Genomic DNA, 26,988 nt, shown 5'->3' with positions numbered 1-26,988 from the left:
TGGGTATGATCGAAAAACCTGAACATCCAAATTTTTAGTATTCAAAACCATCAACAAAGGAGTGATGCAACAACAATCTCCAGCTCCTGTTCTAAAATAACAGGATTTAAATTTTGATTCAGACAAACAACTATCTGCCTATGAGAAACCAGAAAAACAAGAATCTCATTTGGTCAAGGTTCTAATGCTGTACAAACCAGACAAAAAAGTCAACAAGAAATAAGAAGAGTCTTCATGCCTCTACAGGAGTTAGTTCAGGGACACTGACCAATCGCTCCATTGTTTGCAGCTGATCATAGGGAGCAATCTGCATCATGTCAAAAGAATCCAATATTGGAGTGGTTAAAATTTTCTTTTACATGGGCAGCCTAGTACAATGCAATGACTATTGTTCCTGTCTCTTTTTGGTTCCTACTAACTTGTTAGTATGCACACAAAGCCATCTGTATTAGACAAAATGCTAAAGTTTATTCTGCCGATTCCACGGCACAGAGTTAGCAATTAGCATGACAACAAAATGCTAGTTCACAGTCAAAAGGAGTGGTTACTTTAGCCGTCAGAGGATTCTTCAAGAAAAAAACAATGATTTGATATGGAAATGACAAACAAAGACTACAACTGTTAACCACTGAGTTTTTCAACCTAATTAAGTCAAACAAAATCATGTCACCTGGTTAAATCCATCAGGCCACGTTATTGACACAGCATAGTTTCCCATTGGTCGAATTTCTTCAGGTTCAATATCTTCTGGAACGTCTGTATACTGTAGTTTCTGCTCCCCCGTCCATTCATCCTGTTTAGAACCCGAGATAAAAGGAAATGCAAAAGGGTCTAACATCAATTTCTTAATGCAGAGAATGGTCCAACATAATTGTGAAGGAGAAGAAATTATGAAAGATATATCAGAAAGATAAATCACAGCAATCGACAAAATATGGAGGATATTTTCAAGGCCAATTGTAATGGAAGAATTTTGCTTCTAAAGCTTAGGCAACAAAGTAAATGCTGACTATGCCTGCTACTTAAGGCCCAAAAACTACCATTCCATAATGTACGCTTTCAATAAAGCCAGTTAAAATAAGTAAATTAGTTGTCTACATACCACACTCTGGGCTGAGCGATCATTCCGTCTCACAGTGGCAGGGTGCAAATAGAACTCTTCATCCGAATCTGGAACTTTCACCTTTATTGCCTTTATTAAATTATCATACATAACAGCCGTTGATACTGGATTGAGAAAAGATAGCAAAGCCAACATGTTATTCATAGTGCCAAGGAACTGAAAGGATTCAAATACAAATTCCAAGAACCTGCATTCAATTTAGAGCTAATAGAGATGTATACATTGGCCATGTAAAATTACTATTTTTATAAAACTACTGAAATTGGTAGTATGTCAGCTTTAAACGTTGATCATTCTTCAAGCCAGTTTGTAGAAAACAGGGTTTTAAAACCAACAATGCAACCAAAGATAAATATTCCCCAACTCAACATGAATGGAACACATTCATAAGACTATGGTCAAGAAATAGGCACCTTGCTGCCGAATTTTGGCACACTGTTGCACGACACAAATTCCAAGGTTTTGGAATGTCTTGGACACTTCACCTAGGGGATCAGCTACCACTTCAGGCATTCCACTATCTCCAGAAGCAGATAACTATAGAAATATATGTATTACAATTTGCTGTGAGTATGCATTTTACAGTATAGATGTAACAGCTTTAAATATTTTTGAAAATGATTAGCAACAAAATGCTTAAACTGGAAAACTAAATATTATTCACAGTTACTTTATATGTGAATGGATAACACTAATTGTATGTGAAACTAAATGGCTTGATCAAGTAAGATGGGGAATTTGTTGGGGGACTGTGGCTGAAAAAACATGCAACCATGCTGAACAACCCAATTTAAAGTGATCTCATAATGAAAAGTTGCGTTCATAAGCAGCAGAAGTTTACTTGACCCATGTATGTGCATAATAGAAAATGCCTCCATGTTATACACCACAAAATTAAGAAAGTTATGGAAACAACAAGTACCAATTCTGATGCAGTAATAATAGCCTAAGCCTAAACAAGTCATTTAAGAGTATTTCATGGTGTATGCATAGTGTTAGTTTCAGATAACAAGCCCTGACAAAAGAACTTGTCCATGAACTTACAGTTGGCCTAATAGGTAAATCAAACAGATGAGGGATTCCAAATTGCTGGACAACCTGCAAGGATGCAGATCAAATTATAAGACATTAATTACCACAACCATTCAAATGCCCATGGAAAAAAAGAGAAAAATAAAGTAACCGCGGGAGAATGAGAATACCTGAGTGCCTGAACCTCTACCAAACGGGTAATAGCGTTTTCCATCAGCATCAAAGTGACACATATTCTCAACTACGGCAACACATGGTACCTGCAAGCAAATGACAATGCAACTATGAGAAGATCAGTAGCAGATAATTTTATGCGTGCCCATGGAAATGCTATATTTTTTTGGTGGTAAGTGGGCTTAAAGTAATTCTCTCTTGAAATTAATCAACCTATATAGCATATCACCATTAAGGAAGCTTTATTCCCACATATTTATTTGGTTGGCTAAGACCTACATATGTCAGAAAAATAAATTATTTCACATATAAACTCTGAGAATATTGCCTAATAGCAAAAACGCCCACCTTAAGCTTTGAAAACATGCGAACTCCCTTTGCGACATCAATGAATGCTAGCTTTTGAGGGGTGGTGACAATAACTGCAGCAGTCAATGGAACCACCTGAAAGTTTCAATATACACGATAGGGAATGTTCAACTATCAATATTATGAAGGACTTTAAAGAAACTATGATATGTAGTATGGAAAATGTATATATACAATGTTCTATCCACCTAAACACGAACTTAACAAGCATTAGTCCCAAACAGTGGTGGGGTTGATATAAAAACCAGCCAGCAAAATATCATCAGAAAACGAAAAATTAATTCAAATAATTCAAATGGTATTTAAATTTAATCAAGGCAAGAAGATCAATCAAATAGAAGAAAACCAGAACCTGGCATAAAGTAAGTTGAATATCACCAGTTCCAGGTGGCATGTCGATGACAAGGTAATCCAGCTCCCCCCTGCAATTAATAAGGATTTTAAAATGATAGTTTATGGCAATGCAATCAATGAAGTTCTTAAAATTTGGCTGTTCAAACTCGAACTGAGAGAGACAAATATACATTATTTTGATGAGTAGAACATAAAGTTATTTGGAACTGACACTTTCTCCAAAATAATTAAAACTATTATCCAACTATTTCTGGTTTTAGCGGCACAAGTTCCATTCTAAATTGGCAAAACAAAAGCACATCATACCATTCAGTAGTGGTCAGAAGCTGGTCAATGACCCCTGAAACCATTGGGCCCCGCATTATTGCACGACCTTGTCCAGCAAATCCAAATGATACCAACTTTACTCCTAGGTATTCAGTTGGAATTATGGTTCTCTTCTCGGGGTTCTACATGAAATTAAGATTGTCATAATTACAGCCTGCCCTCCAATGAACTGCAAATAAAAAAATAGTTGAAGTTTTCAAAAAGCACTACCATCTCCAACAATCGGTTTTCAGGGGAGACCATTGTTGGTAAACTTGGACCATAGACATCAGCATCAAAGATGCCAACTCTAGCACCCATATCAGCCAATGTGTATGCAAGATTAACAGCTACCGTAGATTTTCCCACACCTCCCTGCACAGCGTTCACAAGCACAATATGATATAGATTTAAGATTAACAGCCTATGTGGGGAAAACCAGGGCTCTCTAGGACCATATAGACTAGATTCACATTCATAGAAAATACTTACGAACAGAAGGTATTGGACATGTACACGGATAGACAATCCAATACTCAAAAATGAGATTTTTGCAATTAAAATATCATTCAGATAACTTTGCTGAACGTTTATTTTAAATTAACATGCCTAAGACACTCAACATGAAAAGAAAAAAACAAGTTACAGGCACCAAATCTATCCCTGAACAACAAAAACTCTTGTTTGGCCACTTATGGTGCTGAAAATGCTAATAAACAATCTATTACTAACCAGAAACATATGGAGGGAGAAAAAAAAGAAGGTTCAGGGTGAGCCAACCTTGCAACTTGAGACTGCCACAATATTTGAAATTGTCTGTAACCCAGTTGGAAGTTGCCCTGCATAAATAGGTCTGGCTGGTTGTGCTGACATTGTCACATTGACATTTTTTACCCAAGGAATCATTGCCACAACCTCATTTGCTTCCTGCTCAAACTGTCATATAATAAAATCTTGTTAAATACTGTGTACGGTTAGAATTAGACTAAAACCATCTGCAACGCCCATCATGTAACCACAAAGTGAAGTTGTTTGAAATTTCACACTGAGAAAAAAAAAAAAAGCAATAGAATATGAGTATGGATAATGGTTTTAGTCTTTTAGAACATAATGAATGCTGAGGTTTTGTACGAATCAGACGTAGGAGGAGCACTTTTTTTCTTATCATAGAGTCTTCCACCACTTCACTTAAAAAATTAATTTTGAATGAATTTTTGTTAAAAAAATCCATGATTCCAAACATACATCAGCTCTTGATCAAATAATTGTGGTGGTGTCATTTACCATGTCCTTGATTGGACATGCTGGTGTAGTGAGCTCTAACCGAAACGAAACCTGTCATGAAAAATATTAATAAGTGTGTAAGTCTAGACAATATTTATCAAATGAGAATATGGGGATTTCAATGCTTAAGCTCTCAATAACCTCTCCTTGAGCTTCATCAATGTGCAGATCTTTCACAAAACCACAAGATACAATATCTGTTCCAAAATCTGGATCAATTATTTGAGATAAAGCTTTCAAGACATCCCTCTCAGCTGTCCCAATTGACGAGGAAGCACCAACTACACGTGACCATTGTACATTAGCACAAAACTATAAAATATAATTTAAAACTTCCATCTGCAAACCATACACACGAACATAGATGAGCTCCAAATATAATCCATTCTTAACTGTTCCTCAAATGCAAATATAAAATTCTCTCGTATAAAAAGTGGCATTTCACACAAAAGAATCCTAATGCGTGGATTGTGAACTATGTCGTCACGATTATAGAATATAGAAAATTTGGAGTTTCAACATCCATCATCCATTTTTCCCTTTCCTCACATACACGAAGAATTGAGATCATGCACAAGACGAAGAAAAACATAAAACAGTGTGGTTCATTAAGAAACAGAGAAATAGTTGCAAATATTATGGAAAATAATGGATTATGCCTTGAAATTACCTTCAACTGATGTAGCTCTAGTTATGCCAACAACACTCGAAACGGATTTTCCAAGCGATGCCAGTTTGACCCTCTGGAGCTTTTGAGAGCAACTGGAACTGGACGATTGAAGACATTTATCCGGTGGAAGTAGTCCTGCAGATAAAATAAGAAGCTAACCGTATAAAAAGACAGCAAAAGGCAGCGCAAACAGTAGCTGACGGCACAAGAATCAACCTGTTAGACTTAGTTGTGATTTTGAGCTTTGTAGAGAGAGATAGGGTGGAAAGGGAGTTCGCAGTATTTGCATTTTTTAGAGAGAGAATGGAGCTCCAACGACTGGAAGTGGGAACGAGACAGAGGTCAGGGAGTGCCTCTCAGCCACGGCCTCAGGCTGTGTGAATTAAGCTAAACTGATGGATATAATAAATCCATGAATAATTTTTAAATCCGAATAGCAATAAAATATTCGCGGCCCATACAAACTGAAACTGCGACGTTTCAGCTTTTCTTTCGCTCGCATTAGGTGTGCCAAAAAAAAAAAATTTCGAGTGGAACAACATAATGTATTTACGAAATATTTATATGTCTAAAACCTAATCCAAATTAGATTTTATAAAATATTCGCGGCCCATACAAACTGAAACTGCGACGTTTCAGCTTTTCTTTCGCTCGCATTAGGTGTGCCAAAAAAAAAAAATTTCGAGTGGAACAACATAATGTATTTACGAAATATTTATATGTCTAAAACCTAATCCAAATTAGATTTTAGACATATTTAATTGATCAAACCCAAATTGATTTAAATTTGAATAAATAAATTGAACAATAACCTAATCTGGATTAAAGTTTGAACAAATAAACCGAACAAGATTTACGTGTTTAAATCCAAATCCGGTTTTAAACCCGATAAAAATTTTATATTTGGATCCGAATTCTGGACATATAACTTATGTCCAAACTTAATTTAAACTAAGTCGAACAAATTCGATTATTCAGACGAAGCATAATTTTGCCACCTACCAGGCATACAAGTGCTCCAAAGACCAAAAAAGTTGATTGTGAATAGAGCCTCCAGGGAGACCATCCCAGGGAAGCAAACATTGCATCAGCAAAGAAGGGGAGAAAAACCACAGAAATTTTAAGTGTCTGACTAACATCTGAAATCAATTAAAAGTATCCCTCTTTGAACTAAAGAAGGCAATAACAATTATAATCCATAAATGCGTCCTCTATAATTAAAAACTACAGAATGAACTGCAAATTAGAGGCAATCTGTGGATTGGCAAGTGCATTCCACAAGAATGATGAAACTTCACATCCATAGCCTGCTCTTCAATGAATCAATCAGCAACTGCCTCCATAACCAGCAACCAGACTTGTTTAGCCAGTCGTCTGGAATAATAAAAATGAATCACTTGTAAAAGTGATTTAAGAAACCCTCTGTAAAGAATGGCGAAACAATTAGAGGTAAATCAATTGCAAGGGAAAAAAATTTAATATGAAGCAAATAAGAATCCTCTTTTTATGATGATGATGATGATTGATGCATGCCCTTCCTCAGTTAATGCCAAAGCTTGCTACAAAATCCATTGCCAGGCTTCTTGCTGGATACCATATCTGAAAAGGAGTCAACCAACTGTCCTGCCAAACTACTTGGGTCATCGATCAGAGTTTGAATGAAGGTGTTGACCACCCTTCGTTCCTGCTCTGTTGATCTCAAGCTAAACCATGTTAGCAATTTCAATCTAAATTCCTGGTTAATGTGACCTTGACATTCCAGCCATCGAATTATCTTCACACAGTACTCAAAGTTATTGTCTAAGGAACCCCTTCCATTTGTAAGGTGGACTGGTGGCCCGTTTATCAGTGTGCTATCACAGTCGTGCGTCTCTTCATTAAACTGCGCTGCTGCCCTTTTTCTGCTAAACTCTCCTCGAGAATCAACAGTTGGCAGTTCTCCATTGGGCCCATGGTTCCAGGTCTTGGAGCCACCACGTCCATCTGATCTGGCTAAACCATTCTTCTGTAACTCATGAGAAGCAGCATCCTCATCAGCCACAACTACACCCTCCAAAGTGCAACCATTATCTTCATCTCTCAAAGATTCTAATGGAGGAGTTAGCTCTTCATTTAAATCAGGCACTTGAACAACATTTAGGTCCAGTCCACGTGAAACTGGTGGCAAAGCATCTTCTTCTGGAGTTTCAGGCTTCATGTCGCTGCTTGCTCCACAGCATTTTTCCAAATCAGCCCTGCATAATTCTTCAAAGCAGCCTTCCTGTTGAGCCCAAGCCAGATGCAGCATCTTCCCAAGGTCGCGAACTTTGAATCCGGGACAATTGACTGAAAGCCCCCTGTTGACACTAGAAGAGCTTCTTTCAGTCACAGCTTTATCTTTCTTACGATACACGGCAACCGCAGAAACTGGATTCTTGTCAATTATTTCTACACTCTTAGTGAAACACTTGGCCTCAGAGTGACCCAAGTCTCCAGCCTCTGTATAAGAAACAATACGGAAGGTATATTCAGTACAGGGCTGCAGATTGGATACCAGAATCCTTCTCTGAGCTCTTGGAAAGACACAAACAGGCTCTTTTGTGTGCGTCTCTTCTTGACTCTTGCAATACCAGAGCTTGTAGCCTTTAACATCATTAGATGATGGAGTCGACAGTTCAATCAATATAATCTTAACGGAGGTAGATGTTATTTCTTCAAATATGAATTTGCAAGGAAGTGAGTCTTCTGCAAGGGAACAGGAACTTCATCATTCATATTAGTGGCTTTTATACTTGTTGCATAAACAAAAATAGCAGGAAGACACATATCATAGGCTCTAACCTCTTCGGTTTGAATTAAGGTCAGAAATGGTGGCCAGCCATTCATCTGCTTTGTCAATTGCATTAGAGCAAAGTTTCTGCACATCAGCTGCAACAGAGAGTCTGCTGACAATGCCACGTGCCATCTTAGCAGAAATTCCATTTACTGGGCCCACTTCTGTTTCTAGTTTAGCTTTTGCTTCTTTTACAATCTCGTGCAGTTCTTTGAACATTGAGGTGCCATCCAGGAGCCTGTAGCTTAGATATAGTCTATAAGAAAGCACATCAACACGACGAGCGTCTTTGGCTATTGTTAGCTGCTTCCTCCAGCATCTGCAAGTGTCAATGAAATCATCCCACTCCCATCAGTTCAGGGTTCAAAACCTCTTAAAGGAACATAAGATAAACCTATAAAATTATTTTCTTTAAATCATTTACTATTCTTGTAAGTTTCCAGGTCAAAGTTGAAAATGGTCGGCGGACCTCACAGTGTGTAGTAATAGTAAAACTACTACATGTGAAGCTGGGCACCCCCAATATAAAGTTAGAACCAAGCTGTTCTGTCTATAGTGGAAACTATGTTAAAGAAGAAAGCATACACAAACAAGGTATATACAGAACATAAAGAAAGAGAAATTCAAAAGGTCCTGCTTGCAAATCATAAAAACAGAACTTTTGATAGATAACAAGAAACAAAAATTCTCTGGTCCATTAGCGCCTGTTCAAAACCAAACGCGTTAGCAATGCAAAAAAGTGCTAACCCGTAACTCATGAGATCTGAGCAATTTACTTACCCAACTATTCCTGAAACTTTACCACAAGAAGCACAGCAATAGCTACCATCTAAGTGCATTAATTGGCCAAGATTGACAACCCCCACTTTTTCATGTTGAAGGGCACACTCAATGTGACAAGATAACCCACAAGAGTCCCCGTCAAAAGATTCAGATGCACAAACCAACCAGAGACTAGGGTCTTTATTGTCATCAAACAAGTGACAGATGCAGCAAGAGCATCTTTTGCAGAATGTGTCACTGATAGATAGAACAGCTCTGCAAGCAGAATTTTTACAGATCCATGAGTTAGAATATCCAAAATCTGAAGACTGCTCAGCAGTAGGCGGGAGTCGCATAGGGTTATCTCCCTTTCTGCTTTGCTTCCTGGAAGATGGCTGATTGTTGGTGCTAGAAGAAGCCTTTTTTTGATCCTGCTTCTTAATCATCTTGCTACTTGTCTTCAAATGGTCTGCAATCTTGCTTTTTGAAGAAGCCGAGCGTTTCTTATCTTTATCAGAGCAACTACGAAGAAGTTCCTTCTTAGGACCGGATTTTAGAAATTCTTGAAGGAGTTCTGGGCTTCTTGAAGCATCATCATAATGCCCATTTTTCTCTGGGGTGCTCTGTACACTGGACGAAAGGCTTTGTATACCAGAAGCTGAACATGAAAAGTAAAGCAATTTACACAATAAGAAGAAGACTTTGTGGGAACAGTACAAAAAGAGAACACCCAGAACAACTGAAAAGATCGTAAAACATACATTGCTAAGATAAAAGCAATTTTACGCACACAATGCACGTGTATCTAAGGAAATAATGAATATAATGAAAAGTAAACAAATGTGAGATGTGGTGAGAAATGCGGAAAAAAGTAACCAACATATGCACTAATTGAAGAAATAATTGCGTCTAATGGGCTTCCTTCTTTCATGATTCACACTAAAAAATCAAATAACTAGCTGATGGACATGTAGCATTACCAACATATGCACTACAGGTCCATTTGAAGTGCACTTCATATCTCCTTTATATACATTAAAAGGTAAAGAAAGAGAGAAGCAAATCAAAAGAACACATCCCTTGGTCAAAAGAAGATGCAAGAGAGAGAGAGAGAGATAGGCTTCTACATTGTAGCAAATAGTTAAATCAGCCAACAATGATGTCATCTATTGCCTTGTCATTCACAAATATTAGAAGGCCAAAAAAATGGGGCCATGCATATTTTCGAAAGCCATGTCGTTAGTACTTAGAACTGCTAAACTTCCACAACCAATTGATTGGTCAAGATATGAAGCCTTAGAATCAGACGACTTAGCTTATCCTAGTCAACAACTCAATACCAAATTGTAATAAAATACATTGGAATGAAGTACGGGAATTCAGGATGTAGCAATTGCATCCCATGCTCGGTTTCTCAGAGCAGCTATATGAATGGAATAAAATAAAGAAATGAAAACATTACAAGGGATACGTAACAAAACTAAAGAGAGAAAAAAAATCCTATATTTGGCAGAGAAGGAAAAAAATGGTTTAAGATATGTATCAGTCAGCCTCTGCATTATGAAGATAAAATGGATGCATAAGATAGCATATATACAGCGCAAAGAAAATCAACAGGGTAATGCCAAGTAACGCCACCATTGACTGGTAAGAACAGTTCCAATTCTGTCAAGAGCCGTGTTTGTGTTTGGTTGAATTTGAAGAAACATTTTCCACAAAATCAGAAAGAAAATTGACCTCTTTTCTAGAACAAAGGAAAATTGGTTTAATTTTATCCCATCTATGAGAAATAAAAAGAATATAATAAAAGGGGATCATTCTTTTCTCAAAAAACAAAAGCCAAGGACAAAATGAAAACCCTTCGTACACTTTATCGCAGCGTTTGCTAAGATGACCAATATGATATGCTATCCACAGAAAGATTAAACAAATAGCAAATATTCATCCCAATTAATGGTCGTTAAAATCTTACGATTCACGATTCGTTTCGACTTTGAGGTGAAACGATTTGATTCATAGGTTGAATCAACCGATTCACGATTCGAGTTGTACAATTCGTACCTATTCAAACAATACACACGATTCCAAAGACTGAGGAAGACGAAGGATTCAATTATGAATTTTTTATTTTGATTAATTTTTTTAAAAAAATAAAAATAAAACCCTTCTCCCAGTCCAATCTTCACGAAATACCAATCCTTTGTTCACGAAAAACCCTTTAACCATGGTTTGTTCATGCTCATCATATCGAGCATCCGTAGCCAAAGACTAATTTATCGTATCAGATAAAGACAAGTAATATGAAATTCATGTTAGATGGTTATAGATATGTTTTTTAGTACCATAGATCTATTTTATATGAATATGCATATATTTTACAATATATTTATCAAAAATTAAGTGAATCTTAAGATTCACGATTCAAGATTTTAATCAATCGATCCATACGATTCGATTTGACAACCTTATTAACTAACAAACTTCAGGTGAATAAATTGGATTCAAATTTTCTAGTTAAAAGACAAGATCTAGTAGTCATGATAGTTGAAAGAGAACATGTGATCAGCCTATCCGAAGGAAGACCCAAATAAAATCACATAAATGGCCAATTGACATCTGATGACAGTCTCTTCAGATCACATTTAATTTTCTATAATATAGAAATTGTAATACATGGATCTACATAAAACATCATATCCTTGAAAAAAATAACATTTGATGAAGCAATACTACCGGGAGATCGCCTGTCACAAACCATACCATAAGATGCAAAAGAAAAATATGCATAATTGACACTCGTTCATATAAGACATATTCAAGTCGATAAATTATTGTGCCTAATACAACAAGAGAGTTAGGACGAAGAAAAATAATTTTTTTATGCATAGGAACACCAGTAAAGTGAGGTAAGGCAGAGAAGTAGAGAACCTTACAAGAGCCGCCAATGTTGAGGTGAATGAGGCTACTAGGTTTTCCTTTCCCCTTGGCAAAACTTTATATATATACTACCCTAGTGGGCAAATTTTTTATTGGATCGGGTCGGGTCAATCCATGTGAATTTGAACGTCAAAGGATAGCACCTCGTTCAATTGGAAACTTGAACCTGTGACCAAGCCACTATATTTGGCAAGTTACAACGAATTCACACCAGACCATTCTTTCCAAACTTGATAGGCCTACCACCTAACAAATGTTGCAATTATCCCATCTCACATTCTCACATATGATAACACGCCTCATAAGTCGTAATCATTCGAATAATATTGCAAACTTCATTAGAAAGAAAGTTAATGGATTAAAAATAGAGACCAAGGAAAAGAGTTCTTCGACATATGGTTCTCTTTAGAATGTCAGATCTTTTTTTTTCACATAACTTTCGGTGCATAGCATCTATTAACACGTTTTAGTTTTTTTTATACGGATTAACAACTTTTAGTAACGGCTGAATAGAGAGACACCTAAAAGCCCACACTTCGTGTTGTTAGCTATGAGGTGAGAGCGAATGAATGTCATTATGAAAATACTGTAAACACATTATGTCAAATGGTAATAAAAAAGGAGAATACAAACTAAGAAAAAATCGTAAACAATTCCAGAAATTAAAAAGAAAATTAATAAATTGTGAATGCAACAAAACCCGATTATATCTGCTTAACGTTTCATACAAAACCATTATCTGTGTTCCAAATGCTAACAAAAATTTCCCCTCAGCTTTTTTTTTTATTATTAAGGAAGTGGTAATGCTAAACATGTTCTGTCAGACAAAAAGATACATAGAGAGAAGGCAAGTGGGAATGATGAAGATAGAAGACTGTACCTTTGGCAAGTATTTTATCATCTAAATCCATTTGTAGGTATCAAAACCTTAACAGTCCTCCAGCCCCTCCCTGTAACAATAATAAAAGACAAGAATGGCTTTAGAGTATTCAGCATTCAAAAATAAACCAATGGCCAACCAAATAACAAATCTATTTACACAATCAAATCATTTTTAACATTATGAACCAGGAAATAGCAAAACTTTATGCAAATACTTTCATATGAATCATAATATTCAAGAAAAATAAAAATAAGAAGCATTCGGGAAATTCAGGTGATCACGAATGGAGATATCTTTCGCAAAAAGAATTACATGAGACAAAAATATGTGCACATGCAGAAGGATTTCCATTATAGGATTAGTTTCAGCTTTCCTTACTTTTCTTCCACTATTTATTCCATTGCATTGCGAAACCACATTAAGCTACAATAAGATGCCACATCATTCATGAATGAACAAAAAAAAAGGGAAAACAGAACTCAAATAACAGTAGAACTCCAATTTTTCTTTAAAAAATTACTCAATTGAAATTGTAAAAAATATCTGCGTAAGGGCTTACAGGCTAGCTAAACAAAACACCAAAACTAATAAATACTGATAGAAGGACGCAGGCTAAATTTTTTTGAAACTGAAGCAATTAATCAAAACCAACATAATAGAGATGCATACAACCTCTTGAACAGTCATCGGCATATACAGACCCGTGCATTGTTTATTTAATGGTGAACAGTTCCTACACAAAATTGGGGATGAAAACCAAAATAATTTATTCATAGAAACTCAAATGTACAAATAATCATGCGCATTCAGAACCAGAAGAGATACGAGTTCTCTTAAACAAAAGCAAACTTAAATGGAAAAACTACTAAAACGGTAACGGGAGCGGATCTGATGCCCACAAGAATCCAAAATTCGAAACACAGACGAATCTAGGTACCTGTACTGGGGAGGAGAATCAAGGGTTTTAATTGGGCCAAACTCGACGGATTTCGTTAGAGAGAGGGAGAAACAGAGACGCCGCGAATCCAAAGAAAGAAAGAAGAGATTCGTCGTCGTCGTCGTCGTCGTTAGTTGGTTGTTTAGACAATTAGACGAGGCTTGCACGAGTTGTTCACGGTTTAGAGCGAGTGAGAGTCTCACGCGCTTCTTCAGCGCGTCTAAACGTTGGTTGTAGTTCAAAGGCGGGGTTGATTCTGCTGGAGCAGAAAGAAAAGTACACAAAAGCACTTTCTCGAACTGCAATTGGGGCGTGTGCATCTCGCAACACAGAAAGGGCGCGTGAAATATATTTTTTCCGTTTAAATATAAGATAATTATTTATTTTATTTTAAATAAATAATTATGTTTTGTTTTGTTTATTCATAGGTTGGCCCGTTGGCTGCAAATTCCATGTCATTCAGCATAAATATTACGTGAGATTCTGGATCACAATGATGTGATCTTAACCGTCCATTTCAGCCCTTTCGGTTTGTGATGAGGTTTCTAATTTTGTTATAATTATAATTAATTTTTAACTACGTAATTAAGGAAAAATATGCAACAAATTTAGTTGTTGTGTGTGTAGAAATCAATTCTTAACCTAACCATTAGAGATGAGTCTTACATATTCCTACATGCTTGATTAGTTGATTATCAAACGCGATTTATAGATTGTTGGACGAGTTCATGAGATTACCTAATGCAACGAATTTTAGAGACCTCAATAAATGTATGGCATATGGGCTTGGAAATAATGTCATTTTTACTGACTTTGTGATTTGTTGCTCGTTCTCTAGATATGCTACCTAAAATTGTCATAGGTAATTTTAAATTGGGTGAGTACGTTAACAAAATTTGTGTTAAGTGGAAAACACGTAGAGAAGTAGAAATAGTCAAGAGAATAATTGGAATAAAATCTCATAAACTTTGAGAATCTAAGAGGCCGGTGGAGGGAGGATCATGTTTGTTTGTTGACCACACAAAAGATTGTGTGCGCATATGTTCCTATTCTTTTCATGTCGTGAAGACAACCTAGATTACTTTTGAGTTTTGCCTACTAAAAGTTTTTTTTTTTTTAATTTAAAATTTCATCACAAATTTTAATAATTAGGATGAATATGTTTGATCGGTCCACGTTGATGATTTTAAAAAAAAAATGAGGGAGGAAGATTCGAACCCTAATCATCAGGGTGATACATAACAATTTTATCACTCTAATTAGTGGCTCAGATGTTGCGTTGATGATTTTGGTTTGGTCATTGGGGATGATTAATTTGATGATGTCCTATCATAATTGTGAACTATGGTGTTGTTTGGGAGTGTTGTCAACTGCAGTGAAGTGTTGTGAGTTATAAAACTGTGATGCTGTGAGGTGAGTTGGAACGCAAAAGCTGTTTAACGCATCACTTCTAAAACTGTGGTGCGGTGCTGTGAGGTGCGTTTGAAGTATCTAAATTACGGTTATATTAGATGACTAATAATATTAATATAAAATCACTTAACGTTTACATTGTCCATTAATCTAAAATAAAATAATTGACATAATTTGATTACATGAGACAATTCAACATATATTGTAAGCGTTTGGGAGTGTTGTGAGCTAAAAAACTGTGGTGCTATGAGGTGAGTTGAAACACAAAAGCTGTTTAACGTGTCAAAAAAAACTGAGATGCTATTAGGTGAGGTGCAACTGAACACAGTGCAAACGCACTGCCAAACATATACTATGTCTAATGCTGGACGGCAACACAACAAACAATCATGTGAATCCCATTGTGATCAGACAAGCATTCTCCTTCTTATTCTCATGGACATCAACGTCTCTATACCAAATGTATTTTTCCCATTAGAACCAGCTGTGGATAGTTCACTATTTTCCTATATAAAATTCCTGGCTAATGACAACCTATCGCTAATTTAAATTGGTATAGATGTTCTTTAGAATATAACTCAGGGATGTAGCTGAGAATGTTGTAAAACTCGTCAAAGTACTAAAGTAGACAAGAAAAAGTAAGACGATCATAGGTGATGCTTTTACCATGCAAAACTAGGACCAATTGCCTTGACCAAGAAACAAGCTTCACAACAACTCCCACCCGACAAAACTTCTACAAAGCAGAAATACTTCCCCCAAGCGAAACATCTAAACATAAACCATTTCCACGCACAAGACTCCTGTAGGCTGTAGTAAGTGGAGTTGGGGATAAACAGAATGCACACAAATTTACCATTAAGCCCCATGTTGGCATGTCCAACTAAAATATCTAGCGGGGAAGTGTTGTCATAGCAGTACCATCCATTCCCGAGCCATGAAAGGTCACCACTTTATGGGTTTCACCTGTGAACTACTTAAAACTCAAGAGCGATTGGTTTGCTAATCTGCACAGCATTACTCGTTAGAACTTCTAAAGTTCTACCCTTTCTTGTATTTTTTAAAAATGATACATGTCAAAACTCATTTTAGTAAAACTTGTCCAAGTTAGAGAGTTTGGACGATCAAAAGAAAAGTTAGATAGTTTCGACTTAACATCCGAATTAAATATAAAACGATAATTAAAAAGAATTCTAGATAATTACATACTTCACATGACCTCCAAGGAACTTATCTTGTATAAAAAGGACCGTAGAAACAACTGTATCTAGCATGACAAGAACTCCAGTGCATGCAGAAAACCAACAGCTTATATATATTTCGCATCACAGTTCAGACAATAGGATGTTCATACATATTGTACAATTGCATCTACTAAGTACTCCCTAAAAGTGAAAGGAAAAGACTAAGGTAACAACTTTATTCGACCATGCTGCAAATAGAAGCCCTGCAATGAAAATGAAGGTATATAAGATCACAATAGAACCCGAAGAAAGGAGGGGATGGGCACATAAGTTTGCATCCATGTCATTTGACAGATGAATAACTGCTAATGAATGTATATGAAAATATTTTAAATTCATAATGTCCAACAACAATGATAAACCCCCACAAGCGAAAAATCCACATAATGAGTAACATAAGCCTATTGGAATATATTGAGAGAGTGTGTTTCAAATTCAAGTATATTTAGAAAGATCAAGGCAGATCTGTAGCCTGGTAATTTACAGGGGTGCAGTGAACGTTTCTACAATTCTAACCACGCGCTTATTGCAATAAACCTATTTAAATGATTCTCGGTGGGTGTCAAGCAGGCTTCTAGTAAATTTATTTGCACACCTTCCTCTATATAATTATAATCTAAGCTTCCAGCTCCAATAATGCTGAGGTTTGGTTACACTTTGTCCACATGACAGTTCAACTTTTAGCCTGGCCACGCAAGACTGAAACACAGAGATTCTGCCAGATTTCACAAGGCCTCAACAAAATTTTTATTTTAGGCCCTACTCAAATATGCTCTCTATCATTCCAGTCCCACAACCAACTACAAAAGAGATGAATGAGGTATGTGTCCCCAACAACAGCTTAGTGTTAATGTTATCAGATTCGAACTTTGGCATCAAATTGTTAAACTTCAAAACTTTGACTTGGAACTACTGGAAATTCCAGTTTTACAACCAAATAGTTACAAAAACAGCATGAAACAACAAAACAACTAAGTAACAAACAAACTAAATAGAACACAAATCACAATGAAAACAAAATTCCTTCCAATTAAATAATTTTCAATCACCCAGTCACTCCTACAACTGTAAAGTTGGAAGGACTTTCAGTATCATAAAAGAAGACAAACAGAATTGTGTCGTAAACAAATTGAAAATAGCCGTCTACATTACCTGGTGTCCATTTTAAGCAGCAGCAAACCAATATGTTATAAAAGAAGATGAGAATTTGTTAAGTAGACTAGAAATCTAGTACCAACAAATTCTATTATAGAATAAAAAACTCCCTAAACCCAATGAGTCATGTGCCACTGATATATTATTCCACGTCACTTTCCAAATTGAATACTACCCTTTCCAGAATTAGTATATAAAACTTTGAATTTGATGTGGATGGCGTACACTTGAACTTCTAAACACGAATTGCTGCTTCAAGGTTTTCCATTAACACAGCAATCGTAACCTGTACAATTAGTTTCCTAAGAAAACACCATAAACCAAGAAAAAGAAATTGCCGTTCCAAAGCACAGTCAAATACTAACTGCACCAATTCATATTGCTTTGAAAGCATAACAACAAAAAAAACCAATCAGGTATAGAGTCGAAACCCTAACAGAAAATAAAGAACACAAAAAATTACAAAAATTTTTAAACATAGGGTTCAAACCTCAGGAAGCAGAATGTCTGCCCTCACACTCTGGACTCTCGTCGAAGTTCTTCGAGGGATATTTAGCTGTAACCATCCCGACCTCAAACACCAAGTTATCGTCGCTGGAGCGGATCCCGGTTATGGACCACCACTTGAATAACGCCCGTACCCGGATCCCGTCCAGATCGGCTATATGGGAATGGACAATCTTGCCGGTTATCTTCTTAGAGTAGGTTGCCAAGTAATTGTCCGGAGGAAGGGTAACCCTGCACGAGTCGCCGAAGTCGAGCGAGAAGTCCCCGGATGTCCGATTAAGGGTGTAGTTTTGAATGGAGGTGGGAAGAAGACCGATTGGGAATCCGTAGCTGGTGAGCTCGGCGTGAACTGCGGATAGCGTGTTCGGGGTCGGATCCTGAGAGGAACTCGGTATGTGGAAGAGGAGGAGGAGACAGAGGAGTTCAATAAATTTGGTCATTTTTTGGTACTTTCGCGAGTTTACAAATTACAAGAGGAAGCTTTGATGAGAAGATAACAAAGGCATTCAGGGATTGGATGTCCTCTTAAAGGTTAATCGAGACGAAACGTCGTCGCATGTTCTGCGTTCCATTGGCATTAACGCAGCACCATGTCTCGCCTAAAGAATTCTGGTTATCAGTTGACTGGCTGTGGCTGGGCTTGGGAGTATCCCCATGGTCCATTATAATGAAATTGGGCCCATTTTTGGAAAATTAAAAGGCCTACTCCGTGGTCACTCAGGTGCAGAAATAATCACCCCCACATGTTAGATTCAATAAGAAGCATCCTGTTTCTATCTATATGTTATATGTTATATCATATGATATGAAAACACACACATACACATATATATTACAATTTACAGGCTTAGAGATCATAATATGATAGCACTTCTACTTTGAAATAGTGAAGTGGGTGCACTGTATTTTTATTTTGATTTTCCTAATGGCGATTGGGGAGGGATGGTTTTGAATTTCATAATACAGAAGAGGATGGAGGGGAGTCCCAAATCTGTGCATTCTTCATTACTTTGCAGACACTCTCAAGCACTTCAAGAGGAAATATGTCTCCAATAACCACTACCATCTTGCTTTCCAGGTCCACTTTGTATGATGTAACACCTGTACAGTGTTAAGTTTACATACAATTAATTAATCTCGTCGGTAACTATCACTTTAGATTAAAACATATAATAATCATTAGTAATTAAGAAACAAGCATGAGCTTGACTAAACATTTAATTTTATCTTAATTAATGCACCGAAAGAGAAGCTAATGTCAGGCTTATAATATTAAACTATAAACATTACACTAGGAATCATAATTTGAATCTTAGTCAGATAACACTAATAATAAGCTACAAAAGAGATTTATTAAGAGCTTAATTAATCCACATACCGTCCAACTTGGATATATGTTTCTCTACTTTCCTTGCACAGCCATTACAATGCATTGATACCTTTAACACCACCATCTACATATAATCCATTAAAAAAATTGATTAAAAGCTATACATCTATGAAATCAGTAATTAAAATTCATGGATTGGGATTACTGACCCTGGGTTTCAGTTGAAATGCCAGAGTGTGGTTACCAGCAACAACATCTTTCAATCTGAGTGCACTTTGACTGGTTATCAATGGTTTCTCCTCAAAGTAGTCATCTTCTTTGCTTTCCAAGTTATAGTTCATGCAGAAGCAGGAGTTTGAACATGAAGAAACACATAAATACTCCAACAACAACTTGCCAATCCCCATCGAAACACAGAATCTGACTACTTCAGCTCACTCTCTCATGTAAACTGGAGTTTTGTTTGTATTATAACAATAGAGAGAGAGAGAGAGAGAGAAGAGCCAAAAGCTATAGATTTGAAAGAGGAACCAGAGAAACAATCATATCAGTAACGACTTCAACTGGCTAGCCAGATAGATTCTGTCATGTGACATTAATTACAAAACAAAATCACACTAAATTCTATATGTATAAAGCTTGAATTCTGCTTATCAAAAAAAAAAATAAAGCTTGAATTCTGAGAAGGCAAGTGATGATTACATTTAAAGCAGGGGAAGAAGAAGCAGCTTATTTGATATGACTAGGAGTTGAATCCACTAAACAGTGGTGGTTGGGACATCAAAATTTTTTAGAACATGGGATGATGGACAAGCTTAAGAGAGTGATTGTATAGATAAATGAGTGCTCTAGTGAAAGAGTAATAGATTGACACTCACACCACATATATATATATAAAGTTTTCTTGGCATATGTGACATTCTTTAATTTGGACGGTGTACTAATACAAAAAATGCACACTAAGATAAGAAACTTGTCTTTTCAAGTGCTATTACAGAGGAAAGGATGAGTCTGGATTCAATTCAAATACACAATTGACTGCTTTGGCTGTTGACAGGTGGCCTTGAATTATTGGTGTGTTGTAGCTCAAAGAGTTTTCAATTATTCTCGCACATGTTGGTCCTGTGATAATGGTTGCTTTTTTAAGTTGAAGAAGGAGACGAATTTTGAAAAAGGTGGTAATGAAGTCATGTTAGGCACGTGTGGGTCACATGACTTATGGCTATAGTGACAAAGAAACAAAAGGTTGGGTTCCAGTGATCCATGTGGTGTCAATGAAGAAGCAAAGCGTGAAAACAGCAAAAACGAAGGGGATAGTGTCTGGGTTTTGACTCCCAAATGTGAAGCAATGTCTCTCAAATTGTGCTGGATCAACCAACACTAATTGTGCACATAGCACTAGGAGTTCTTTCTCCTATAGTTGATCAAGAAAAAGACAATTTACTTGGTATTATAAATGTGAGTTTTTAATGTAAGCAAATGTCAAAAGTTGAGCAAAAGTTGGTACCAGGGATAAAGAAGTTCCAGTTCCAGCTCCAGAGCAGTCGAACTTTTTTTTTTTGGATGTCATTGATTAGACATTCCGAGCAATCATTGAAGCAATAACGTCAGGGCATCATCTTTTAACAGCCTTGAAGGGGCAAAATTTGATGATAATGCATGCAGCATGGTTTGTCAGTTTGTCTCTTTATGTAGTGGTCTCTGATTCCATTATATCCCTGTAAGCAAAGCCAATATTATGGAGTTGTTGAATGCTGATGAATAACTTGACAAATGGAATCATGTGTTTCACTTAAATAGTAGAGTCTAGTCTGTATTGTAACCATTAGCCTTTAGGGATAAGAATTGGGGTTCAATATAGTCCAAAAGGTAAAGGTAGTATAAGAAAGTTTATGAAGTTGAGATCCTCAGCAAGTGTAGTTGAAACGTACCTCTGCTAGAAGCAATTAAAATAAAGACCAGAGAAGGAAAAGGGAGGGAACAAATCTGTAACGTCTAATATCAAGCGTCAGAAATTGGAAATAAAAGAAATCAAGAACTATGAATGTAATTAAAGTTCTGAGAATCGTCACAATAACAACCTGCTCATACAAATATTCCATCTATCCAGTTTTCTAATTGTTAATATTCATCTGTGAGTATCTGCAAATTGAGGGGTAAAAAGAATGAGGAAAGAGTCCAGTGAATCAAGATGTAGACATTCATATGTAGCCCGTTGGGAATGTCAACTTCCTTCTAGTCTTGCACTGTCACTGCATCGTTGGCATTACTCTGCAGTTAACAAGTTCCAAATCACCAGCGGCAAGAAAATACTTAATGAAGCAATTCAGAGATATTTTATTGTTCATCAAAAGGACAACCTCTAGACTAACCATTTCTTTCTGGATGCTTCCATCTGTGAATGGGTTTGCTTGTATTCGTCATGCTCCTGCAGTGAACGCCATTTAAAATGAAATCCAAGGAGAGTAAACAAGGTCACAGCCACATGGGAGAAAGTTGATTGTAGTGTCAACTGCCAATCAACTCAAGAGAAGCAATTGAAAGAAACGTTTTCTTAAAGAGACAAATAGTTGAGCGAAAAAATAATTGTTAACCAAATCAGACTGGTGCTTGCAATATCTTAGTAGGTCACTATGCAAATAAAAATTTCAGAGCAAAAAAATTAGATAGGCCTAAATATAGAGGAAAGAAAAAATTTGGAAAAAAACTATGCACAATGTAAAGATAATCCTGACTCTAAATTAAGATTAATCCAGTTAAGAAACAGCAGCATCTAAGAGTGAGTGTATATTCTTAGGTTTTTGGGTTAAAACAAAACTTCCTTTACGATATGAGACTAACACCATCCAGGAAGTTTTCGCTACCATGCATTTGATAACCATGAAGAACTTCATTCATTAACACAACAGCGAGTGACACTGAAATAGGTATCATTTTCAACTAATGTTGTTCCTAGCAATATAGATTTCCCAACAAGTTTTGCCTAGTCGCCAAAATTAAAGATCTAGCAACTAGTTATTCGGTGGTCCTCGTATCTGACCACATGGACTATGCCAACATATCACATTCAAATCCCCTTTGCATCTTAAGAGAAAAAAGAAACTCATCAAATACTTACCCCCCAAAAAAAAACGCATCAAATAGTGGAGAGAGTACCATGCTATCTCAGACTTCTTGAGACCAACTTGGGTTTGAGCATTGAGCAATGGCAAAAGCAGCATCAGTAGTGATGCAGCGCGGTGTGGTAAGACGTAGAAGATCGAACAGAAAGATATGGTACAACCCTTCCACAAACCTAGTACACCCTAGAAATGAGAAAATTCATCTCTCGCTCAAAAGTGACAGTTTATTAATCTCAAATTCAATAATCAACCACCCCCTAAAAATCCTAATTAAAAGTCTTTAAATAGGCTTCAAGCAGTAAAACCCTTAAAATAAGTAAAAAAGACATAAATATCTCAAATTAAAGAAAGCAAATAAAAAATACATAATAAACAGAAAGTTTCTGGACAAATGGACATTCTGCCAACTTTTCTAAAATCAACACCTGTGACTGAAAATCAATTTGCATCAAGCAGCAGGATAAGCAGTGCTACCATGATGTTGGCCATCAAGTTGTGTACCTGCAGGTTCAAATACTCAAACTCAGAGATGAGTGAAGATTCTCCGACCAGCTATGACAACAGGCCCCAAGACTTCAGCATATTAAAAATTTACACTCAAACGTTTCCAATACTTAAGCTTTGGTAACTCTATACATAATACTGAATTCCATTGTATCACCTTTCTAATGAAGAACGAAAATCGCAATTGAAATATGCTGAACATCATGTACAGGCTAAGAAAATAGGTTCATGTTGTTCATGGTTAATCTGATGTCTCACCAGAACAGTCAAAAAGCGGTGAAACAAAACTTTTATTCGGATTCTCAAAAGAAAAACAAATGAAGAACTTTTATTAGGATTCTACAAATGAAAAACAAAACCTGAGAGGTCCAATAGCAATAATGTCAACTTATAATAACTATATTCAATGAAGATAGGATTCTCAAAAGAAAAATGTTTTATGTAAAATGTCAACTTACTGATTTTTTTTCATTCGTAGATTTGGATTGTTGCCACTAATAGGTCTATACTTCATAGGTCCTCTCCCTTTCACAGTTCTTTTTTTTTTTTTTTTTTAATAGAAAAAGTTTTATTCAAGCACCAAGGGGGTGCAACCCAAACAAATTACAAGGGGGAGATAAACAGATGATCAAAAATGTTCCCAGAAAAGGAAGTGCCCCAGAACCTAAGGCAATCAAACCAGGTGACTAAGAAAGTGTCTATGGAGGATTCTTTGTTTTTGAACACTCTGTTATTCCTCTCCAGCCATAGCATCCACATCACAGAAATTGGAATTAATTGGATAAAACTTTCGTGCCTTTTGTCCCTGCTTACACACTTCCAAGCCAATAATTCCTTGTCCACTGAAGAATTAGTGACCCAAGAAATACCCAGCAGCCTCAGAACATTTGCCCAAATTTTAGAAGACCACTTGCAGTACAAGAGAAGATGGCTGATAGATTCCAAACCTGCTTTACAGAGGCAACATCGTTCACCAACGAAATGCCTCTCCTTTGCAAGTTATCCATTGTTAGGATTCTACCCCAAACTGCCTCCCAGCAGAAAAAAACACACCTAGGGGGAGCCTTAGATTTCCAAAGCCATTGCCAAGGGAATTGAGAGAAATGGTGCAATTTATCTTTCAGAAGTTCCTTATAGAAAGAACTCACAGAGAAATGGTTGTTTTTTGATACCTTCCAACAAATTTTATCCTCACAAGCAGGATTGAATATTGTGCCGTCCATGATAATGAACATTAGAAGTCTTCATTTCCTAATAACATTTTTCACAGGTGTTTAAGCATTTAAACATTGTTTTTATACCATCATGGACATTCCATGAAGTAAATGGGAAATCTAGCTACCAAGAAAGTTAAACTGAAAGGGTTCAGACTGAAATTACCAGCATCAATTTTTGCATCACCCTAGTGTGATACAATCTGGACTATTTGACCCAGAAACATAAAGCGAAAGGAAATAATCACACCCTTTCAAATGGAAGCTTTTGGAAATTTAAGATGGATAACACATTCATATAAAAATAATATATAAATCATATAGACAAACACATACATGTTGGCACAAACAGCTATGATGCCTCTCTTTATGTTTGTCGGTATTCATGGAACTGTAGAAAAGCATGTGCAGCGTCAAACACACAAGAGTGTTTGAAGGCAATCACAGAATGAATTTGTAGACATGTAGTTACCTATTGTCTATAATCTATTGACCAATATATTCACCTCCGTTAACGGAGTCAGAAGGAGAGATCGCATATAAATCCACACAAATTCAGATAAAGCTCTGGAAGATTATGATTCGATGCTCATATTTATCATGAGCATCCACAAGCATAAAAACAATGGGGTCCATACATACTTAGATGGAGTCCATAAACGGCAAATATATATTCACAAAGACAAATACAAGAGAAAGTGTTGCAAGTTGGAGATCACTTGTGAGTACCTGCGATAACTACCAGGAACGGTAAGCCGATCATCATGCATATAGAATGCACCAATGCTTGGTACCGAATTGCCTCCCTCTCCTCTTCTTTCAATTCTCTGGTTCACCGTCTCCACGTGATCAGAATGTCAAACGATTGTCTTCTCCTTCCTCGAATCCTGTTTCACGGTCTTCTTCTAGACCTCCGTCAAAATCCTCTTCCACCACTCTTTCTGCAAGCTCTTCAAGCTCTTTGTGTACCAGCCTTCCTTGTCGTCATCATCCTTAGGCGCTACACCAAGCCCCTTTAATTCACCCAAAACAACAACGCGAACGCTCCTCCGATTAGTCTGTCGAGGAATTTCTCTCTTGCCCTCCGTCTTCGTTCTCATCGTCGCGTCTCCTCCTCATCGCCCATGGAGACACCTCGTCCTCCGAATCGCTCTTGTACTCTGATTTCCCTTCTTCTTTCTGCACATTCACCATTGATGTTTGGATTTTCGCTGAAAGATTTCACTCAAAAATTTCTTCACCTTTACATCCGATTGATGTAAATTTAAATTATGCTCACAAAAAAGATGCGCATAACAGTATTGAACTCACCGTCTTCCCTCAATAACCATTAGCCGCCATAGCCAACTAAAAGAATCATAGAATTGCTAAGCATGCCTATAGTGTGATCATAAGGGTAATTATATTTCATTATTTATTTTGAAATAATTGAATAATTGACGTTGTTCTGTCAAATTATATTATTAGTCCCTCAATTTATGTTCCGTAATCAATTTAGTGATTCAACTTTCAATTAGGTCAATTTAGTCCTCATAACTTTTATTTTTATTTTTTTATAAGCTATTTCTTTAATTTTTGCGACATGATAAAGTCCAATCAAAACTTACTTGTACATAAAATGATCATGTGGTTTTATTAAAATAAAAAATTATATTTGCTCTTACCACCAAGAGGTTACGGATTCAAATTCCCCAATCTCATTTGTTTTAAAAAAATATCAGTATAAATTGACGGAATTTTGAGAACCAAATTAAAATTTCAAGGACTAAATGGAGTATGTATGTAGCATGAGTTAAAGGAATAATAATTTAGTATATCCAAATAAACATTTGTATATGTTATTTGGTTGTTTTGCAACAAGGCTGCCTAATGATCTGAAATTTAAAATGTTAACATATAGAATACCCAATAAAAAGAAAGATAATAGAATCATTGATTTAAGGATTCAATAAATTTCTTTAAAACAACTTTTAATCACCAAATCAAAATATTTAAGGTTTGGAATGAACAAAATTTGGTTTAGAAAAATAATCAAGATTGTAACAATAGTTTGATTAATTTTCATTTATGTAAAATTTGTTGTCGAAAAATCTAAAATTGTTGTCATTGTTAGGGCCAGTCCTAAACATTTTGGTGCCCAAAGCAGCACAGTAAAATGATGCACTATTGTGAAAATTATTTTTGGACCAAACGAACGGAAATGACATGTAACCCAATAGTTTGGTAGTTCAAGGGAGCTCAACATGTTTATTCCACTCTTTATCTCAAAATTTATTGTTTTAATATTGATTCCATTGTTTTTTAAAACACAATATAAAATTCATTGTTTTAGTTATGAATTCATTGTTTTTAAAATTCCATTGAAAAAAACAATGGAATTAATATTCACTCGATAAAACACATCAACAATGAATATTGTTATAAAGAGTTTTATGCGTTGATTCCGAATATGTAATTTTTTAAAAAATTTAATATGTATTTTGAGAGTTAAAACATTTTAAAATTTTGTTTAAGATATTTGAGCTCCCTTGAGCTACCTAGCACTACTGCGGGACTAATGGCGCGGGTGAAGTGTGATTTAGATTTTGGGTTGGATAAAGTGTAGTGTAGATTTTGAGTTGGGAAAATAGGTTGGATAATACTCTATTTTTTATTAAAAATATGATGCATCGAGTTGGTTTGATGTCTAAAACCCTAACTTAGGCTATTTTAGGGAAGAACCGCCCCAACCATGATAGTATATGCCTAATCTATTACCGAATGAAATTGCAACAATTTGTGATTAAGTTATCGATTGTCAATCGAACCATCGCTCATTGTGAATTATCGAATATTAAAATTGCTCTACATTGCAAT

The 26,988-nt window shown here is 36.2% G+C and overlaps 4 protein-coding genes across 15 annotated transcripts; all 4 read right to left on the bottom strand.

Moving 5' to 3' along the window:
* Positions 1 to 11: 11 nt before the first annotated feature.
* Positions 12 to 5,689, bottom strand: LOC119996424 (fe-S cluster assembly factor HCF101, chloroplastic-like). The gene is made up of 15 exons (XM_038843050.1): positions 5,529 to 5,689; positions 5,313 to 5,447; positions 4,784 to 4,923; positions 4,643 to 4,693; positions 4,139 to 4,294; positions 3,590 to 3,733; positions 3,359 to 3,501; positions 3,051 to 3,120; positions 2,678 to 2,773; positions 2,326 to 2,415; positions 2,168 to 2,221; positions 1,537 to 1,660; positions 1,103 to 1,227; positions 671 to 793; positions 12 to 307 (listed from the first exon to the last, which is right to left on the bottom strand). The coding sequence occupies exons 1-15, from the start codon at positions 5,599 to 5,601 to the stop codon at positions 233 to 235; spliced, it is 1,599 nt and encodes a 532-aa protein (XP_038698978.1). The 5' UTR covers positions 5,602 to 5,689; the 3' UTR covers positions 12 to 232.
* Positions 5,690 to 6,426: 737 nt separating this feature from the next.
* Positions 6,427 to 13,862, bottom strand: LOC119997417 (VIN3-like protein 1). Of its 6 annotated transcripts, none has more exons than XM_038844428.1 (6): positions 13,644 to 13,859; positions 13,379 to 13,439; positions 12,704 to 12,773; positions 8,905 to 9,544; positions 8,133 to 8,443; positions 6,427 to 8,036 (listed from the first exon to the last, which is right to left on the bottom strand). In XM_038844428.1, the coding sequence occupies exons 3-6, from the start codon at positions 12,732 to 12,734 to the stop codon at positions 6,856 to 6,858; spliced, it is 2,163 nt and encodes a 720-aa protein (XP_038700356.1). In that variant the 5' UTR covers positions 12,735 to 12,773; positions 13,379 to 13,439; positions 13,644 to 13,859; the 3' UTR covers positions 6,427 to 6,855. The 6 variants fall into 6 exon arrangements, with proteins under 6 accessions (XP_038700356.1, XP_038700358.1, XP_038700357.1 ...); XM_038844430.1 differs by lacking the exon at positions 13,379 to 13,439 and adding an exon at positions 11,815 to 11,989; XM_038844429.1 differs by lacking the exon at positions 13,379 to 13,439 and having other exon boundaries at positions 6,427 to 8,033; positions 13,644 to 13,862.
* A 2,486-nt stretch (positions 13,863 to 16,348) lies between these two features.
* LOC119996639 lies at positions 16,349 to 18,534 on the bottom strand. Of its 2 annotated transcripts, none has more exons than XM_038843341.1 (2): positions 17,937 to 18,534; positions 16,349 to 16,503 (listed from the first exon to the last, which is right to left on the bottom strand). In XM_038843341.1, the coding sequence occupies exon 1, from the start codon at positions 18,400 to 18,402 to the stop codon at positions 17,947 to 17,949; it is 456 nt and encodes a 151-aa protein (XP_038699269.1). In that variant the 5' UTR covers positions 18,403 to 18,534; the 3' UTR covers positions 16,349 to 16,503; positions 17,937 to 17,946. The 2 variants fall into 2 exon arrangements, with proteins under 2 accessions (XP_038699269.1, XP_038699268.1); XM_038843340.1 differs by having other exon boundaries at positions 17,946 to 18,529.
* A 229-nt stretch (positions 18,535 to 18,763) lies between these two features.
* On the bottom strand, positions 18,764 to 25,510 carry LOC119996640 (heavy metal-associated isoprenylated plant protein 45). 6 transcript variants are annotated; one of them, XM_038843342.1, is made up of 7 exons: positions 24,862 to 25,506; positions 22,840 to 22,915; positions 21,665 to 21,720; positions 20,800 to 21,563; positions 19,502 to 19,802; positions 19,341 to 19,416; positions 18,764 to 19,063 (listed from the first exon to the last, which is right to left on the bottom strand). In XM_038843342.1, exons 5-7 carry the CDS (start codon positions 19,697 to 19,699, stop codon positions 18,918 to 18,920), a joined length of 420 nt encoding a protein of 139 aa, XP_038699270.1. In that variant the 5' UTR covers positions 19,700 to 19,802; positions 20,800 to 21,563; positions 21,665 to 21,720; positions 22,840 to 22,915; positions 24,862 to 25,506; the 3' UTR covers positions 18,764 to 18,917. The 6 variants fall into 6 exon arrangements, 4 of the variants coding, with proteins under 4 accessions (XP_038699270.1, XP_038699271.1, XP_038699273.1 ...); XM_038843343.1 differs by having other exon boundaries at positions 19,502 to 19,743; XR_005467895.1 differs by lacking the exon at positions 18,764 to 19,063 and having other exon boundaries at positions 19,386 to 19,416; positions 19,502 to 19,608; positions 24,862 to 25,510.
* Between the last annotated feature and the right edge of the window lie 1,478 nt (positions 25,511 to 26,988).

Source organism: Tripterygium wilfordii, chromosome 4 (assembly GCF_013401445.1).
Source record: "Tripterygium wilfordii isolate XIE 37 chromosome 4, ASM1340144v1, whole genome shotgun sequence".
Lineage (NCBI taxonomy): Eukaryota > Viridiplantae > Streptophyta > Magnoliopsida > Celastrales > Celastraceae > Tripterygium > Tripterygium wilfordii.
The sequence above is the reverse complement of the archived record's forward strand: the minus strand, read 5'-3'. Positions and strand labels throughout refer to the sequence as shown.

What these genes read in the sequence shown, in the direction of transcription:
- LOC119996639 (XM_038843341.1), bottom strand. Translation starts at nt 18,402, where the DNA reads ATGACCAAATTTATTGAACTCCTCTGTCTCCTCCTCCTCTTCCACATA.
- LOC119996424 (XM_038843050.1), bottom strand. Translation starts at nt 5,601, where the DNA reads ATGCAAATACTGCGAACTCCCTTTCCACCCTATCTCTCTCTACAAAGC. An exon ending in TGGCAGTCTCAAGTTGCAAG is followed by an intron (nt 3,734 to 4,138) that starts GTTGGCTCACCC and finishes AACGCTGTGCAG; the next exon opens with GGAGGTGTGGGAAAATCTAC. An exon ending in AAAACCGATTGTTGGAGATG is followed by an intron (nt 3,502 to 3,589) that starts GTAGTGCTTTTT and finishes AATTTCATGTAG; the next exon opens with AACCCCGAGAAGAGAACCAT.
- LOC119997417 (XM_038844428.1), bottom strand. Translation starts at nt 12,734, where the DNA reads ATGGATTTAGATGATAAAATACTTGCCAAAG. An exon ending in TGATAAAATACTTGCCAAAG is followed by an intron (nt 9,545 to 12,703) that starts GTACAGTCTTCT and finishes TTTCATGTTCAG; the next exon opens with CTTCTGGTATACAAAGCCTT. An exon ending in CCTTAATTCAAACCGAAGAG is followed by an intron (nt 8,037 to 8,132) that starts GTTAGAGCCTAT and finishes GTTCCCTTGCAG; the next exon opens with AAGACTCACTTCCTTGCAAA.
- LOC119996640 (XM_038843342.1), bottom strand. Translation starts at nt 19,699, where the DNA reads ATGGGGATTGGCAAGTTGTTGTTGGAGTATTTATGTGTTTCTTCATGT. An exon ending in CATTTCAACTGAAACCCAGG is followed by an intron (nt 19,417 to 19,501) that starts GTCAGTAATCCC and finishes GATTATATGTAG; the next exon opens with ATGGTGGTGTTAAAGGTATC. An exon ending in ACATATATCCAAGTTGGACG is followed by an intron (nt 19,064 to 19,340) that starts GTATGTGGATTA and finishes AACACTGTACAG; the next exon opens with GTGTTACATCATACAAAGTG.